This window comes from Empidonax traillii, unplaced genomic scaffold (genome assembly GCF_003031625.1).
Source record: "Empidonax traillii isolate 1590-97213 ecotype Southwest subspecies unplaced genomic scaffold, ASM303162v1 scaffold118:size1038473, whole genome shotgun sequence".
Lineage (NCBI taxonomy): Eukaryota > Metazoa > Chordata > Aves > Passeriformes > Tyrannidae > Empidonax > Empidonax traillii.
In genome coordinates, this window is record NW_020955311.1 from 827821 (window position 1) to 844950 (window position 17130).

Consider the following 17130-nt stretch of genomic DNA (forward strand, 5'->3'; position numbering starts at 1 on the left):
CATGAACCCGGAAAACTTTTCCCTTGCCAGAGGCTCTAGTTTAGGACTAATCTGAGCTGCATGGAGATGCCTCGCTATGAAATATTCCTCATGAGTTTGTTAATGCATTTTGTACCTAGAAATTATCCTACATGGTGGGTTTCCCAGAGCACTCTCGCTCTCCCATCATTTGCTGCTTAGAATCATGGAATCATTTACTTCAGAAAAGACGTTTAAGATCACTGAATCCAACCGTACTGAACATGGCATGACAGAGGCTGGGATCAGCAGGAAAGGATGGTGCAGAACAGGTTTAGGTTTTGTTTAGATATTGATGTTATGGGCATCTTATGGATGTGATAAATGGATGAAACCAAGAAGGAGGAACAACACTGGCTACACCTCTGTGACTAGGGATCAGGGCCATGGTGGCAGGTCCAGAGGACGAGCTATTACCCGCAGCTCTCACGGGTGATGCTGCCCTGGTTCAACGCCTGTGGAAGGTGTGTTTCCATCCCTGCAGGCACCTCTGTATCACCAGAGCTCAGGAAGCACAAACTCTCTGGTGCCACCATTCAGCTCCCCACAGTGTCAGTGAGAGCCAGGGATGGACACAAGCTTCCCGTGCACCAGATAAGTGACAGGGGCAGGAGAAAACCACCAGCTGGTCCCCCCAGGTAATACCAGGGCCTTCCCACTGCACCCCAAGGGTGTCCTGCTGGAAGAGACCGCAGGGATACACCCTCCTGTGATTCTTTTAAACCCCCTTTTCACACCACCAAAAAATCCAGGGCACCAGCGAGTTTTCCCTCATCGACCAAACAACCACCAGGTACCACGTTCGCATGACCCTCTCCAGCACAGCCAGCTCACCTGGGGAAATAACCCTATTCTGAACACCCACCAACCCCATGATCATTTTGTGCTTCACTACAGATATATCTCACCCCAAAACATGAACATGCTGAAACATCCAATCATGTTCTGGCACGCATGCCAAAAAAAAAAGCCCATGGCAACAAAGACGACAGCTTGCCAATGGCAGCTGCTGCACGCACACACAAAATTAAACTATATTCTTCTGGAAAAGGATATTATTATGGCGTTTGTTTCCCCTCACCCTCACCCATTCCCTCCCAAAATAAAGGGGGAAATATCAACACATCTCAAACATTAGGAGAGATGGATTAAAGAAAAAAGAGACAGAGGGATGGGATGGAGAACGCAGGGTTTAACAGGAAATCCAACTGGAATTGGGGCTGGATGCATGGAGTCACCCTGAAATACTGCCTCACCTACAGGAGTTGTGTGGCACATGCAAGAAAATATATTTTGGGAGGACTGAGGATGTTGAATTGCATCAAGTTTGGTGAAGCCACCCCTCAGATACAACACAAATCTGCAAACATGCACTTCTATACAATAAAGAGCATCTGATGACACCCATCCCCACTTCCTTCCCCTGGTGTGGACCTGCCGGATGCCTCCCGTGCTGCAATGCAATGCACGAGAGAGCCTTCTCCTCACTTGTGAAGATAAATGTCATATCAGACCTCTGACATCATGTATTCTCCAAGTAATTATTTTTGATATCATAAGAGTTGTACAGGGTGCACAATAAAATTAAAAAGTAGAAAGCAAGGTTAATAAGATTATCGTGTTGGTATAATAGGTAATGCATTTTGCAGTATATCCTTAAATCTGCCCTCTCCAAGCATAATTAAATAACTGTGATTTATATTTTAAAGGAACGCAGACATGCCGTGTATCCTCCTACCCACATATGCTAATTGCTTTCAGCCCCTAAAAATCACACAGTTGTTTGCAGCTTTTTAATCCTCATGTGTAAATAACCCGAGTCAGGTCCAAGTTATGAACAATGAAATCCAGGAAACTTTCAGAAGAGCATGTCATTAAACCCATCTTGATTTTATCTCACTGATCTAATGGCACTGATGTGCACCAAAGCCCACGGGAAGGAGGAACAGCTCCCCGGGGCCCTTCATGCCGGCCCCAGAGCCAACGTGCTGTCTGGGCTGTGACACCGGGATAGCGCTCGGACTGGGAAGGTGGATACTAAGGACCTGGAGAAGAGACTGAGACCCCCTTAGGAGGAACTGATGGATGAATAAGTTCAGGACACCCCTCCTGGGCCTCACTGCGGGTCTGGGTGCACCGCAGTGGCACAGGGACCGCGGGCAACATGAGCCTACCCGCTTCGCTCTAAGCCGAACTCCACTGTGCCGCTCTCCATTTTGACTCGCACATGAGAATCTGGCACACAAAATGGAGGCCCTCATGTATTTTACAGGCAGCGGCTCAAATCCAGCCCAAATCCATGCTCTACAGGGCCACATCCTCCTCCTACGCACCAAGCCGTGATGGTGCTACACACCAGGCTGAGCTCAGGTGCCACAGCCACCCCTGGGGTGGGGACATGGGGTGATGGTAGCTAGAAACACTTAAAAAACAATATATAAATACACTGTTCTCTCTTTAAAATTACACTGTGATGAGAGGATTGCCCAGGCGCTGCCCTTGCAATTGGGGATAAAACACTGCAACCCCTTGCTAGGATAAAATGGCCCCACACATCTGAGGCACCATGACCCATGTGCTGATCCCAGCCAGGGTTTTTGGTGGCTCCCATAATATCGGCGATAATTAACAACACCAGAGATGTGGTTGCACCACATGAATGGAAAAACCAAAACAATTAAAATGATTTTTAGTCCACCGACAACCCTTATCTACCAAAAGCCCTCACTGGCATAAGGAAATCTCCAGGTCAGCTGCTGTTAGGAGGCTAAAATAATTTCCCCTGAATTTACAGCCTGTAATTTAATCATCAGCTCCAGCCCTTGTCTGTGCGGAAGGGAGCGGGGCAGAGCCAGATCCATGGCTCCCAATGAGGATGCCCCAAAGCCATTCTGCCGGGGACAGTCCCCAACACCCAGAGGGTCCCACTCTGGGACATGTGTAGCAAAGCACAGGCTTTTTGGGAGGGGTTGAGGGGTTTTGGAGCAGCAGGATGGGGTTTGTTTGCTGGTTGTAAAAACCTCGCCAGTGCCTGAGCCAGAAGCATCAGGGGGAGGAGGAGAAGGAGCTGTGAAGAAGCTCAAGGCACAGAAAGCAAGGGATGCCCTTTCCTTTACATCCAAATGGGGAGAAAATACATAATTGTAATAATAAATAGTGGGTTTTATGAACAATTAGGATTCCACTGTCTCTTTGAAGGGTTTGAAAAGCTGACACGATGTTTTGGGTTCTCCGGATTCAGCTTTGAGGCCTCAACCAAGAGAAACATTCAGCCCCGCTGTGTACAGCAGTGACCACAACAAAGATTGTGGTTTCTCCCACACTTGCCTTAAATAGATCTAAATTAATGCTATTCATCATTGGGTGGAAAAGAAGGGAAATATAAAAGTGCAGTCACTTGTAGAAAAGCCAGCAGTGTTGGGCAACTTTCTTACCACTCACAGGCTTCTCCTGCTTCTGCACCTCGAAGCCGGGAGGTATGGAAATAACACACCCTTATACCGGCCAAACCCATCACCTGGAAAACATCCTGAGCATACGAAATACGCCTTTATCCAGTGTTTATTTGTTGTTGCTGTTGTTGTTGTTGGAGAAAGGGAAAAGCTAAACCACATGACTGAACTCCTGCCAGGGGTTCATGATAGAGCAGACTGTCCCAAGTGCCACACCAGTTAGTATCTGAATTATCACGGATACTCACCGGCTCAGTTTCAACTGCACAGGGACAGCAGTTGTCCCACCTAAATCCTTCTTCTGTCAGCTACCACCCTGCTTGTGGCTGCAGCAAGCAGCCAGTCCCACTCCCCAAAGAAGAGAGCATCCATACATGGAGATATCTCTCCTGTCATGCGCCGTGTGCAGGTCGCTGTGTCTCATGCTTGTCCGCAATAGGTGAGTGCATGAAATTTTGGGTGTTGATGTGCTGTAGCTGTCCTCTCCTTACCTCTCCCAACTGAGATACAGACCCGGGCTCCCACCACTGACTTTTTATGGATACTGTTTATAACGCTAAAGCAACATAAAGTATGCCTTCTCCTGTTACTCCTTGAGGGCAGAAATACTGTGAGATGTCTTAGTTTCACTTTTTTTTTTTTCTTTAAAACTACATATGCCTCACTGTGGCAAAAAAAAAATAGAGTAGAAAAACAACCCTATGAGTCCCAAAACATTAAAATCTCAGCTGAACATTGATCTGCTCAGGTTGCCCTGGGCGTGCTCAGGGAGCCCTGTGCAGGGAACATGTGTGAGATATCTTCTGCAAAGCTGATTGAGTGGTCTTTTGGTAAGAGTAACTGCAATCTGTCTGTAGAACAAAACTTTAAGAACTATTTTTGATATACACCGGAACAGTCACAGGCTGGAAGTAGGTTTTCCAAAGCATTATAGGTGGAGGGAATGTCATGGATGCTTTAAAACTCTTCAGATACGCGTAAAAATGACATGAACGTTACGTATTATCTCCACAGAATAAACACCATTTGAAATGTGTCCCTTTTTAACTCCCATTATGAACTGTCTAAAGAGCATTTTGCTTGAAACTTGTGAGGAAAGGAGAGGGGGAAAAAAAAGCCCACTGATCTTACACCTGCTCTTTAGCAGTGGGAAGTAGGTTCTCAATCTGTTAACATGACCATCTGGCCAATCTGCATATCACGGCTATCTGGATTACCCGTACGATGGAATGACAATAACCTAGCCAAAACAAAAGTAAAACGCATCAAAAACTAACAGTAGCGCAAGCCCTTTTGATTTTAAATTAAATAATAAATGTGGTATCAGGGCAAAGCGAGAAAGTCAGCTAAATAATTAAAAATGAGCCTTCGCTTCGGCATAATTAAGTAAACAATACGGTGTGTGTTTCTGTATGAGCCAGCAATAGTTTCCACCACGGAACACTCCACTTTTGCAGAGCAGCGATCGGGAGTTCAAGGCGCTGCGACAGCTCTTTCAGTGACGTACGGTATTGTCAGGACACCTCTGCCATCCCTGCGACATGCCGGGCCGGCTGCGGCTATTAACAGGATTAATGCAGCAACAATCAATACCAATTGTACTAAAAGATTACAGCGCAAAGCCTTAGATACCTTTTGGACCCCCCAGTATCTCCACGGGTTCATGGGCTATCTGCAGGCGCTTTCTGCCTTAACTCATCTTTGGGTTATTCCCATCAATGCCTCTTTGCGGTGGTCCAAGCAGAAATATTTTAAATCTGCTGATGGGAACATTTAATGGGTCTGCCTAAAGTTCAAGGTCATGTGCTCTATACCACTGCCCAGCAATTAGCCACAGAGTATATTTAGAGGTTAAATAAATTCTGAATCGCAGAAATAAGGCTGAATTCTTGCATCTTCACTGGTTTCTAGTCTAAACACAAACGGAAAAATGAGCTCATGTAAATAAAGCCCTAGCCCCAGATTTTTCTTAAATTTGGGATTTTTAAATGTCCTTCTGAAAGATTAAAAGATTTTCTCTGCCACAAATACCTCGTGAGCTTAATTCTCGCCTGAAGCGCGTAACGATGGTCGGTCAAAAAAATAAAGCAGGCATTGCAGCATCGCCTCCTGGCCCGCCATCCAGCTTTGGCCACTAGAAAAGGCTCTAAAAACTGTGACCTCTCACAAAATTTAACTACTTCTATTGCGAATCTATTCTCCCATCTGATCACATTAGCAGAAGTAACTCCAAAGCAGTAAAAAACTCCAGAAAGTTCTCGGTTGAGTGCCTACTAATGAACAAAGGTTAACTTTATCTAAAAGGTCAAATGCCTGGTGGCTAAGGTTGTGACCTTAACAACTTAAATTGTGACCTTGCCACGTGCCTAGTATATTGTAGATTCTGATACAGATCATCTGGTAAAGGACCGGTCATAAATTAGCTTTACTGTTTGACTCCCACAAAGAAAACGGTTTGCCACAATGGTTTCCAACTTGTCATTTGATACAAGCACAGAATAAGTGAAAACTAAAAAGCAAACCCAAGTTCAGGGTATGAAAATGCTGCCTGCTTTTAGTTAAGCAGATTAGAAACTGCAGTGTGAGAGCAATACTCTAGATTTCAATACATTTTTTGGTCAACCTCTAATTCACAAAACACCAATCTTCCTTTTTTTTTTTTTTTAATTTCTTTTTTTTTCCTTTTAATGAAAATGACATGTAGTTTGCCTATTTGCATATTTTTGTTTTCTCTTTCTAGCCAGTTCTTAAAGAGAATAATTGATTTCAGTAGCTTTGTAAGAAGCACTATTTAAATCTGTGCACATGTGTTCCCTTACAGATGATAGTGCCTACTGAAGAAAAAGCATGGATTCAAAGCAATAATTATCCTACATGTTTAGAAGGAAAGGGACATCTTGCTGCCGAAGTCATCTCGAATAAGGGCATCTTGGAAAAGAATACTCTCCGCCCAAAAAAGAAGACGAAAAGTGGGGGGAAAAAAAAAACACAACAAAACACAAGAAAAAGAGAAGCGAGCACTATGGGTGAAAAGGTCACAATGGTTTTGGCACGTATCTTCAAGCACGTTTCAGAGTCTCTGCCTCCTGCCAATACTGGCAACTTCTCAAAACTTTTAAGGAGGTAAAAACATTGTTTAGTGTTTACAAATCTTCTGTACTATAGCAGATGCTTGTCAAATCCGCTATATGTAAGTTGACCAGCCTACCTAATATTTGCACTGGTGACTTCCTCCTTGTAAATATGCGGTCCATACATTTAGGGAGCGAGGTCTGATGGAGTTGGAGACAAAGGACCCTTAATATTTTTTTTCTTTTGTAATTTTCCTGTTGCGCACCCGGCACAAGCTGCCATTACTGCGGGTCTGCGGAACCAATGGCTGTCAACTTGGCCAATGTTCAGGTGTAACAAAGACTGCTGGGATACATCGGAGGGGGGAAAAAACGGGAAAAAAAGGGGGGGAAGAAAGCGGTAGCCTATATGCAAGGTTTTTGGTACACCTCTGTGAAGCGATATGGACGGAGAGCATGCTGTGCTACCTCCCAAAAATCATTTTGTCCCCCTCCCTGCTGAAGTTTAGCAGGAATACGCCACCACACGCTACTGCATTAAGAGCACAATGCGATGCGTGCAATCAGCAAACAACGGTCAAAAACACGAAGTGGTGTGCTTCACACGAGCGCATTACTGCTCACACAAATCCACAAATCTGACCCTAAAAAGCCGAGGTCTTGTGCTTAGTTTCTGTGGCAAACGTAGTCCAAAGGACAATTAGTGCGATTGCTGCCTGTTGACGATGAAGGCAGAAATAAATAAGAGTTCGCTATCAAGGCTACTGTTTGCCACCAGCGTGCTGATAAGATGGGATATCCCTAATCACAATATTGAACTTTTATAACGTGTATTGCCTGACTTTTATAACAGGGAGAGGATCCTTTCAAGCTCCCTGAAATACCTCCACGCCTGGGTTTGGTTCTTTTCTCCACATCCTACATTTTTATGACCCTACAATCAGGCTAAGACAAGACCGTTGGTTTCTATGAACAACTTGTGTGCTCCAGGGAGGGCTGCCTGGGAAACACAATACGGACCAGTATTTACCAGCACCATGCCATATCTAAATGCTAAAAACTTGTGTGTCGTGGAGTGTAAATAGCAGTTTTAGCTGGGGATATCAAAGCACTTTAAATGCATTACCCCACTTCGATATGCAGAAAAGGAAACTAAGGTAGACAAAAGGGATGCAAGTCCATGGTCTCCTCAGGGTTGGTGATGGAATGGGAAGTGACCTGAAATGCCCCAGTCCCAACCTCCCTTCAGTTAGCCATTAATCCATAATCCTTCCTTCACCGTGGTCATAATAAATTCCAGAGTAAATAAATAATTTTCCTCAATATTTGCCTACTTCCACTTTGCCATAAACAAGCAATAGGATTTACTACCTCTCACTGAAGTGTAAAGCAAATGTTGCAGCTTATCTGTAGGAAATACCATGAGGATACTCAAAATTTATTTCTGAACAGGGATCGTATCCGTAAAATCCTAGCGGTGACACTGCCTATCACAACACCCATAGCAGGGACTCAGCGCAGAAGAACTTTGGGGGAGCCAAAACTTTCTGCAAGACCCTCCGAAAGAAGTTGGCATGGGAAATGCAAAGCTCCCAGGGCTGTTATTCACTCAGTTTCCTTATTGATAAATATTTACATAGAAGTGGTTTCTACTATTGTGGTTCCTCTCCCCACTGCTCCTCTTTTTGTCCAGTCTGTCCAGCCCCTCAACTCACAAGTCAGGATATGCAGGGTGGCCTAAGCATCCCGTACATGAAACTTGGGGCCTTGCACTTCACACACACACATATTTCTGCACTATAATCACTCAGGAGAACTACAATAGCATATTATTTTACCCAGTCAACATACTACACATCCTCTGGGCACACTGAGTCACGCCGCGGGCAGAGTGTACTTTGTGTTGGAGTCAGAGATCCCAAGATTTTCATCACCCACAAAAACATCTCAGCCCTCCCCCAGAAAGACAAAATTATCAAATCAGGAATTATTTTCAAGACCTGCTTAGCTTCTAGGTATATAAACTGGGATATTTCAGGGGGGGTTTAAGTGTCTTCTTTTCCCCCTAGGATTACCCAGATGTTTGTTTCGTGCCTGCTCTAACCTGATGACCAGGTTTGCTATCAAGGGACTGTCTTCTCCTTTCCCTCCAAGTCAAATTCTGTGGAATTTATGCTCCTCATCTCATCCCCATGGGGTGAGGATACCTGGTACTCCTGGTCACAGGCCTCAGGCATCTCTAGCCCTCTTGGACTACTTTATGCGTAACATACACAAAATTTATTAAAAAAAAAAATCTATTAAAATCTGTTTTCCCCCAAAATCAGGATAAAGGCAGTCGCGTCTAGCTGTGAGCCCTTCTAGGACAACATTTAGGATAACACCTGTGAAAGATGCCTGAAATGCTGTTAACCGTGGGAAAACAAGAGCCACTTTTATGTGACTGCACCTTAAAAACCCATGGAAAAAAAAAAAAAAAAAAAAAAGCAGGGGAGAAGTTTTGGCGTCCTCCTCACCACCCCGGGAGAGCGATAACCAGCACCCCCTGCTCCCTCCCCGGCCCATGCAGCCGCCGCCAGGGCACAGCACCCGGCACGGAGATAATCGAAAAGTTGGAGAAGGTGGTATAGAAAGGCACTTACCTGCTGCGTGCACAAAGTATGCCAAATATAAATCGAGTTCCTTAACAGAAACTCCTATATGGTGGGGCTGTACGCACAGCCCGGGGTTAGAGCACTGTGGGGACTTTACAAGGCGCTCGCCATCAGTACTTTCGAGCGGAATACCTTTAAATAAAATCACCATAACAAGGTCCAACCTCCAGACCTTATCTGCCTGGCGAAGGCAGTCAATTCTTCTCATCTTGCCCTTCTGGTCTGGATTGGAAAGAACGCAACACGGAGGCTTTTTTCCTGTGACTGTGAGAACAAAATCCTCCCGAAATTCAGGTCTGATATCTTTCCGGAGCTTTGCCAGAAGTCTGGATGCCCATTTTTGCTTTACCTCGGGTTTTTCACTTAGCAGTTCGTCCTTCACGGCTCTCTCTTCCTCTTTTGACATGCGTTTTTCATGTTTTTTGAAGTATTTTCTTTTTCGGGCTTGCAGGTTGAACCACGTGTACGCAAACGCTCGGACGTGAGGCAGAAGTGCTTCAATGAAGGGATGAAATTCATCCTGAAAAAAGTTACAGAGAAGGGTCGATGTCACCGAAACCATCAAGAAAGAGCTTCCAGAAACGGGGCTTTTGTGGGATGGTGAGAATTAGGAGGGTGCTTATAAATTTTAAGGGGTGTGCGACTCATAATCCTCACTGACAGACCCCGAACCCGCCACTGCCACATCCCCGCTTCCCCTTGTGCCAACCCAAAACCTCCGCTCCCGCCCCCAAAAACAGCCTTCAACTTCAACCAAATGCCCCAACGGAGATGCAGCAACGTTGGGGCCCCCTTTTCCCAATCCCCAAATTTCTAAAAAATGAAAAAGTTAGAATGAGTTAAAAGCTAAAAACACAGCTCCAAGTCCACTTACAGAGCGCATATCTCCCTTTGCTCTCTCCCTGACCCCGCTGCTTGCGGTGTAGCCAGCGTTTGCCCGCCAATTTGGCAAATCCTAAACATTTGGATGCCAATCAATGTTTGTATGGGGAAGTCTAAAGTATAGTAAAACTTTCCCTAAGATATATTTGGAAATAGCAGCCGGCAGTATAGTAAAATGCCACTATAGCTGTATATACAATTACAATGAACAGTGGTTTTCACTCTGGTTCCTGAAACGGTGAAGGGAGTAGAAAGTACTGCAGTCGATTCCTCCTGCGGGTGCAACAATAACACTAAAATCCCAGAAAAAGCAAGTCTTGCAAATTTTTTTTTTTAAGTTTTGTGTATATTAAGTCAAAAAAAAAAACAAACAACTAAAAACTGGACATTTGGGCATATTAAGGAAAGTCAAACTCTGAGCCTTTCTATAAAATAAAATAAAAAATCAACAGGAAAAAACTGAAAACTGTAGTAACAGAAAACCATAGCACAATTTGTGCAAATATGGAAAGAATTATTAATTGTGTCAGATATTTTCATATATTTAAAAAGAAATGCCCTACTTGGAAAGTTAGTTTGGCCATCCGGAGACACTGCTTGCTTTGTACAACGAGGAGTTAAAGATCACCCCTCTCCCTTGGCACAAAAATAACCGTGATTAAAATTATGCTGATAATAAAAAAAAGCAAGAAAGACTCCTTGATTTTGTTTTTTTAAAAATATTATATATATATTTTTTCAGAAAGTACTACATAAATCAGTCTAAGAGACCAAAACATATTATAATACATTGGGGGCACGCTTCTTGTTTTTTCTCTGAATAAATGAATGACCGAACTCCAGGCTGCACATAAAAACATATCCAGCCTATGGGGCCTGATCCAGTCCTGTGGGCTGGGGACGTCCCTGCTTCCAGTTCCTCCTTTTCTCAGGATTGGGCCCTCCAGGAGTGAAAAATAAAGTAATTTGTGCAAAGTTTTCCCCAGCATGGGAAAAGCCACCCGCTGCCTACTCCTGCAAGAAAACATTGGGGATTTTTCAGATTAACTAACTTCTTTTTTTTTTTTTTAATTATCCCATGGAGTACATTTCCTACCCAAATCATTGCAGGTTGTGTAAATATTGTTATTAAAACAGACATCTTACTTCCTTTCAACACTTTAATTTGCATTTTCTTTTCAGAAATTATGAAAATTTGAGAAATCAATAGCAAAAACATCTACCAGCAAAATCCTGTCTTTATTCAAGACCTTCTGCTGACTCCCCAAGAGCTTTCATTGCACTTATTCTAAGTGGTCTCAGAATTATAGATACTTAAATCTATAGGTAGGTAATATACAATTGCATTTATTTTTAACACTCATTGTTAAAAACTTCCCAAACAGCACAACATATTTCATTAGAGCAAAGCGGCAGTAATCAAAGTACTATGAAGGATTACTAAAATAAAAGCAGGTAAAATAAAATAAATCACCCCAATGATTGGCACATTCTTCTTTTTTTTTTTTTTTATCTCCCTCCTCTATGGGAAAAAATGATAGTTTCAAATTTCAATAAAGTTGAGGGAAAAAAAAAATTGCTGCGAGTTTGCAGTCGGCAGATTCAAAAAGTGAGAGGAGGCACAATCCCAGCACATGAAGCTACTCTCACCCACCAGAAACAGCTCTCGTGGGGGGGAGGAGGGAGGGGGGAGCAGGAGGGGAAAGAGAATAAAAATATAAAAATTAGAGGTCCCTATAAGCTATTAAAAATAATAAACCCTCCCTCCTGATCCCCCCTGTCCTTCTCTTTCACCACTCAAGGGAGAGTCAAGAAAAAAAAGGCCTTTTGTCAAGTGGAAGTTTATCTGCGAAGGTACACAGAGCAGAGAGGCTCGACAGCCCCAGAGCGAGCCAGGGCAGCACTTCCAGCCTTCCCACTTTCCAAACACGTCTTGGTACATCCTGAAATATTTTAACTTTTCTGCTTTAAGCAGCGCTTTGTCCTGCCTGATCTCATGTGCTCGAGACTTTTTTGGCTTAACGCTGGATACTGTCCAAAAGAGAGTTGCTTTAACCTGCGCTAAAGCTGATTTCTCTACGATGTGAACCTGAAAGGGGAGGTAAAAACACCCCAAAAAAAAATTAAAAAACCCTCAAAACCACTTTAGAAGGAGGGGTAAAAAAAAAAAAAAAAAAAAAAGATGATTTTTGGTGCAAATTCAGGGTCTGTGGCTAAGTAAATGAGAAGCATCGCTGCTCGTGCGCGAGGTGTGCATGTCCCTATTAGACTCCAATGTGTCTTTTCAAAATGGTGTATGAGGAGAAAAGGTTAATGACTCATAAACAGACCAACTTTCAAACTGTCTTGGTAAACATGCTGCTCCGGAAAATCGCACCGCTTCAATCTCGGCGGCGAGGTATTAGCAAAGTCCAAGTGGAAATAAAAGCAGCCAGGACTGATCAAACAGAATTGGGCTGGAAGCGGGGACGAAGGAGGGGGGAGCAGTTTCTGCACAATACAGTTTTTTATTTCAGCATTATTACAGCCCCCCAAAACACCCAAAAAGTTTTGGAAATGTGTAAGTGCAAGTCTGCTAACAGATGTATAACTTGTCTGCAGCCTCGTTGCAAAATAGCACGATTTTAAGGAACTGGTGGAAAAGGCGATGATCTTTTCCTTTCCCAAGTTAGTTTGAAGGGAAACTTTGAAAGTATCTGATAAAGCTGTTTATTTTCCCCCCTTGGTGTTGGATGGGTCACCTAAAAATAAAAGACACCAGAAAGCTGGAAAAGCGATCATAAAAAGTTGGTTTTTTCTTTACTGCACTAGTCTCCAAAGTTTGAGGATGCAGCTCTTCCAAGAGCTGCCTGTTTCTAAGCAGCACCTAAAATTTGGGCTACACAATTCTGTACTGTTATCCCAAAATTCTCTTCTGCTCTTCAGAAAGGTATAGGAAAAAAAAAAAAAAAAAAAAAAAAAAAAAAAAAAAAAAAAAAAAAAAAAAAAAAAAAAAAAAAAAAAAAAAAAAAAAAAAAAAAAAAAAAAAAAAAAAAAAAAAGGAACTATGATAAAAGAGCCCCAATCCCAGCCCAAAGGCGCCCGCAATAATGTAATCCTGCAAAGGAGGCTTTGAAACTATGTATTTCTGCAGATCTTTTTGAAATTAAGCCAGCTACAGTGACCCTTGCTAATATTTTTACAATCCATTTGCTTGTAAATCTATGAGGAGATGTGCATATGTTCCCCAACTATTTCCTAGCTCCTCAGCAGATATGTAAATGGAACGATGTTTGGATTTTTCCTGACAGATGACACAAAATGCTTGTGCCATTTCGGTTCCAGGGCTTGGATAAATATGCTCAGAACCAGGATTTCTGTTTGTTTTCCTTGTCTAACCCACTTTCAAGAGCTTCCCTTTAAATTTGAACCAAAACTTGCAGGGAAAAAAAAAAAAAAATTCTGTTTCAAAACTTGTATCAATAAAAGCTCCTGAAATGATAAAAAAGGAAATTGCTTGCAATGGCTCAGGGTTCACCCTCTTTTTTATGGAAAAATGACAGAATCACCTCATTGATCCTTCGGAGAGAAGAGTTTGTCAGGAGGCCTCTAATCCTCATATTACTTTTCCAAACGTGCAGCAAGAATGCAGGATTTTCCTAACACAGTCAAAGCACATGCCGGGCTTTTTGTCCTTTTTTTTGTTTTGTTTTGTGGTTGTTTGGTTTTTTTGTTTGTTTTAAATAAATTAAAAAAAAAAAAAAAAAAGGAGAGGGGAACACACAACATGACTGGGCCACAAGAAACTAACCCATGAATTTATTTTCTCAATGTGCAACTGGGCCTACTGAGCCCAAGAAGCCCCACGTGGAGCTGCCAAGCAAGTGGGTGCTGTGGGCCCTGCACGGAGCACCGGAGGTCTCTCCTGCAGCTGCAGTGCTGACAAAAACCAGGTATTTTTAAGAGTTGAATTAGAAGCACAAACTTTATCCAGGCAGAGCGCAGAGTTGCATCCCAGCCTCTGCAAACTCCTTTTGCTCCCGTTTTCCTCCTGCCTTTGAGCAAGTGTACAGTTTGGAGTTTTGTGTCCCCGCCGGCCTGGCATTTCCTCACCAGCACCCCAAAATTTGGAGGAGGCTGGGGAAGGAGAAGGGGCCATGACGGGAGAAAGGGACGAAACTTTTGCAGCTCTTCGGGCTGCCTGGGAAGCTGCCGCCCCTCTCTCTGCAATTCCTCGCCTTTTTCTCGGCAGAAAGAGCCCAGAGAGGCTTTCTCACCGGGAGAAAAAAAATATTCCAATTAAATTAGTAAGAATAATGTAGTCAAAATCTCCTGCAGGAGGAAATAATCTGGGGTTTGAGTCCGCCACAAAGCATTTCCTCGTTAAACCATTATATCCTGCTAATTGAAGGGGTGTAATTCAGCGTCCTGCAGCAGCGCGCGAGGAAAAAGGGGGGGCCGGGGGCTCCGCGGCCGCGCAACTGAGGGGGCACCGCGGAGAGACAGCCCCCACCACCACATTCCCCGCGCAGCCCCGTCCCGCCGAGAGCGAGGGGCGCAAAAGTTGCGCCGAGTCCCGCGGGGGCCCCATCCGCGGGCGGGAGGGTGGCGGCGGGGGGACACGCGACACATGCGGGACAAGTTTGCGGAGTCCGTGCGGGGAGACACGCTCACGGGTCCCCAGCCGCGGCGGCCTCCGGGAGTGCGGAGGGCGCTGAACGCGGAGGCGGCTGCACCGCGCCGCACCGCGGGAACGAGCCCAGGTGCGGGGGACGGTCCCTCTGTCCGCGCCCGGGGCGGCGGGGGGGGGGCGCGGAGCCGGCGGGGCCGCTCCCGCGAAGCCCCGGGCGCGGTGCCGGGGGGTGCGGGCCGCGCCGTGCCCGGGGCGGGAGCGGCGCAGCGGCTCCAGCACTGCCCCGGGGCCGCGGTGCGGGGCGGTGCGGGGCGCTCCGGCGCGGGCGGCGGCATCGGCAGCATCGATCGCGGATGACCAAGCACGGCGGGGCCGTGCGGGGTTGTCCCGCAGCTCCGCGCCCGCGCGGCCCCCCCCGTTAATTAAAGCATTAATAAGTAGGCGCCATTAGCCATGTGCCGACACAAATGGCCGTGCGAGAAGGGGGTGGAGGGGGGGGGGGATGCGAGCGAAAGGCAACAAAGTTAGTTTCGGCGAGCGGCGGTGGTGCCCCTTCCCCGGCGCGCACGGCCGCGCACCCCCGCAGCGCCGGCCCCACCGCGCCCCGGCGGCCGCTTACCTGGGTGAGACAGAGCGGAGAATACATGACTGCTGCGGGGGGCTGCGGTTTGGAGGTGTGCGTGTGCGGGGAGAGAGGGAGAGAGAGAGGGGGAGAGAGAGAGAGGGAGAGGGAGAGAGAGGAGGGGAAAAAAGAGAGAGAGAGAGAGGAGAGGAGGGGGAGCCCCGAGCCTGCTTCTTGCTTTCACATTTCCAACTCTGCCAAACTGCAGCCAGCGCGGAGCCGCTCCATGAGCTGAACTTTAACCCCGCCTCGACTTTCCCGCACTACGCGCTCGGCATGCCTGCCCCGCGCGCCGTTAAAGGCATAGCGCTCCGCTGCGCGCCCCTCCGCCGCCCCCGCTCCGCGCCCCTGCGCTCCGCTCCGCGCCCCTCCGCTCTGCGCCGCGCACCGCCCGCCCCGCGCCCCGCGCCGCCCGCCCGCGGGGGCGGGGAGGGGCGGGGAGGGGGCTGCGGCGCCGCCGCCTCCCTCCGCCCCGCCGCCCCGCAGCGCGGCCAGCCGCGGAGCATAGAGCCCAGCTCAAAGTTTTCTCTCTTTTTTTTTTTTTTTTTTTTTTTTTTTTTTTGGGGGGGGGGGGGGGGGGGGTTTTTTTTTTTTTTTTTTTTTTTTTTTTTTTTTTTTTTTTTTTTTTTTGGGAGGGGGGAGGGGGGGAGGTTTTGTGTATTTTTTTTATCATAATTATTATTTACTTATTTTGCTCTTCCTGTGGGGGGCTGCGGCTCCGCTCGGCCCTTGACCGTGGAGGGATGGGGTGGTGGAGTGGCGGGGGTGCCGGAGGGAGCGGCGTTGCCTTCCACAACTTTCCCCATCCCCTTTGGCACTTGTCATTTTAAATCAAGCGCTTTGGAATCGGAGGTGCCTTATTCCACTTCACATAATAATAATAATAATAATAATAATAATAATAATAATAATAATAATAATAATAATTTACTTTAAAAAATAGCAACACTTAAATTCAACTGAACATCGCACCCCACACCCCGTGCACCCCCCTTACTTATAAGATCTAAAAGTGAAGCTCTTAAAATACCCCCGCGCCTCTTGCCACTTCTGGAGCGCATTGTCTTGGCACTGGCAACGTTTGGGTTTGGGGTTTGGATGCTCTCCAGCCCGCTCCTGGGGACTCGGAGGGTGTCCCGGGTGGTGTGTGTCCCCCGTTTCCGCTTGGGAATAGCGTTTTCCACTACTGCTGGAGGCGGTTTAGGTGACCCCCGTGTCAGTTCTAGGCGCGTAGTTATAGGCTTTTTTTTTTTTAAGTATAGGGGAAAAGACGACACATGCAGGGAAAATCCCATCTATAGGGGAATAAGGGGAAAAATCGCCCCCCGCAGCTTGTTTAGAAGGTGGCAGAGGAGTGGGTTGTGTCCTTCCCCCGTCCATGCCGCACCGTTCCCAGCCTTTTGCGGTTTCCAGCATTATCTTTTAAGTAACTTTTGGCGCCCTTCGGGAGACTTTTGGCCGCGGGACGGCTGGTTGCGCCCTCTAGGCAGGGGCCACGGTCAAGTGCAGCCCCTCTGCAGCCGCGGACACCCCCCCCAAGAAAAATAAAGGGAAAGCAAAACCACCTCCCCCCGGCGGTATATTTGAGCGCTAAACGGGTGGCCGCTCAAGCTACCCTCATTTCTCCCAACTCAGCGTTTTGCTAAGCACGCTTTAAAAAATAAATAATTTTTTAAATGCAAGGGGGTTTAGCTCTCTTTCTTTCTTTCTTTCTTTCTTTCTTTCTTTCTTTCTTTCTTTCTTTCTTTCTTTCTTTCTTTCTTTCTTTCTCTTTCTTTCTTTCTTTCTTTCTTTCTTTCTTTCTTTCTTTCTTTCTTTC

At 46.0% G+C, this 17130-nt stretch overlaps 1 protein-coding gene across 17 annotated transcripts in view; it reads right to left on the minus strand.

The window, feature by feature from the left end:
* The window catches only part of NFIA (nuclear factor I A), a 412008-nt gene that overhangs the window by 234208 nt on the left and 160670 nt on the right, over positions 1-17130 (minus strand). For 11 of the 17 annotated variants that reach the window (XM_027883107.1, XM_027883111.1, XM_027883120.1 and 8 more), the window contains one exon: positions 9184-9715. In XM_027883107.1, the coding sequence (XP_027738908.1) occupies positions 9184-9715 (532 nt within the window). Of the gene's footprint in view, positions 1-9183; positions 9716-15308; positions 15671-17130 lie in introns of those variants that run through there. The other 6 variants (XM_027883122.1, XM_027883121.1, XM_027883123.1 and 3 more) reach the window with 1 other exon arrangement.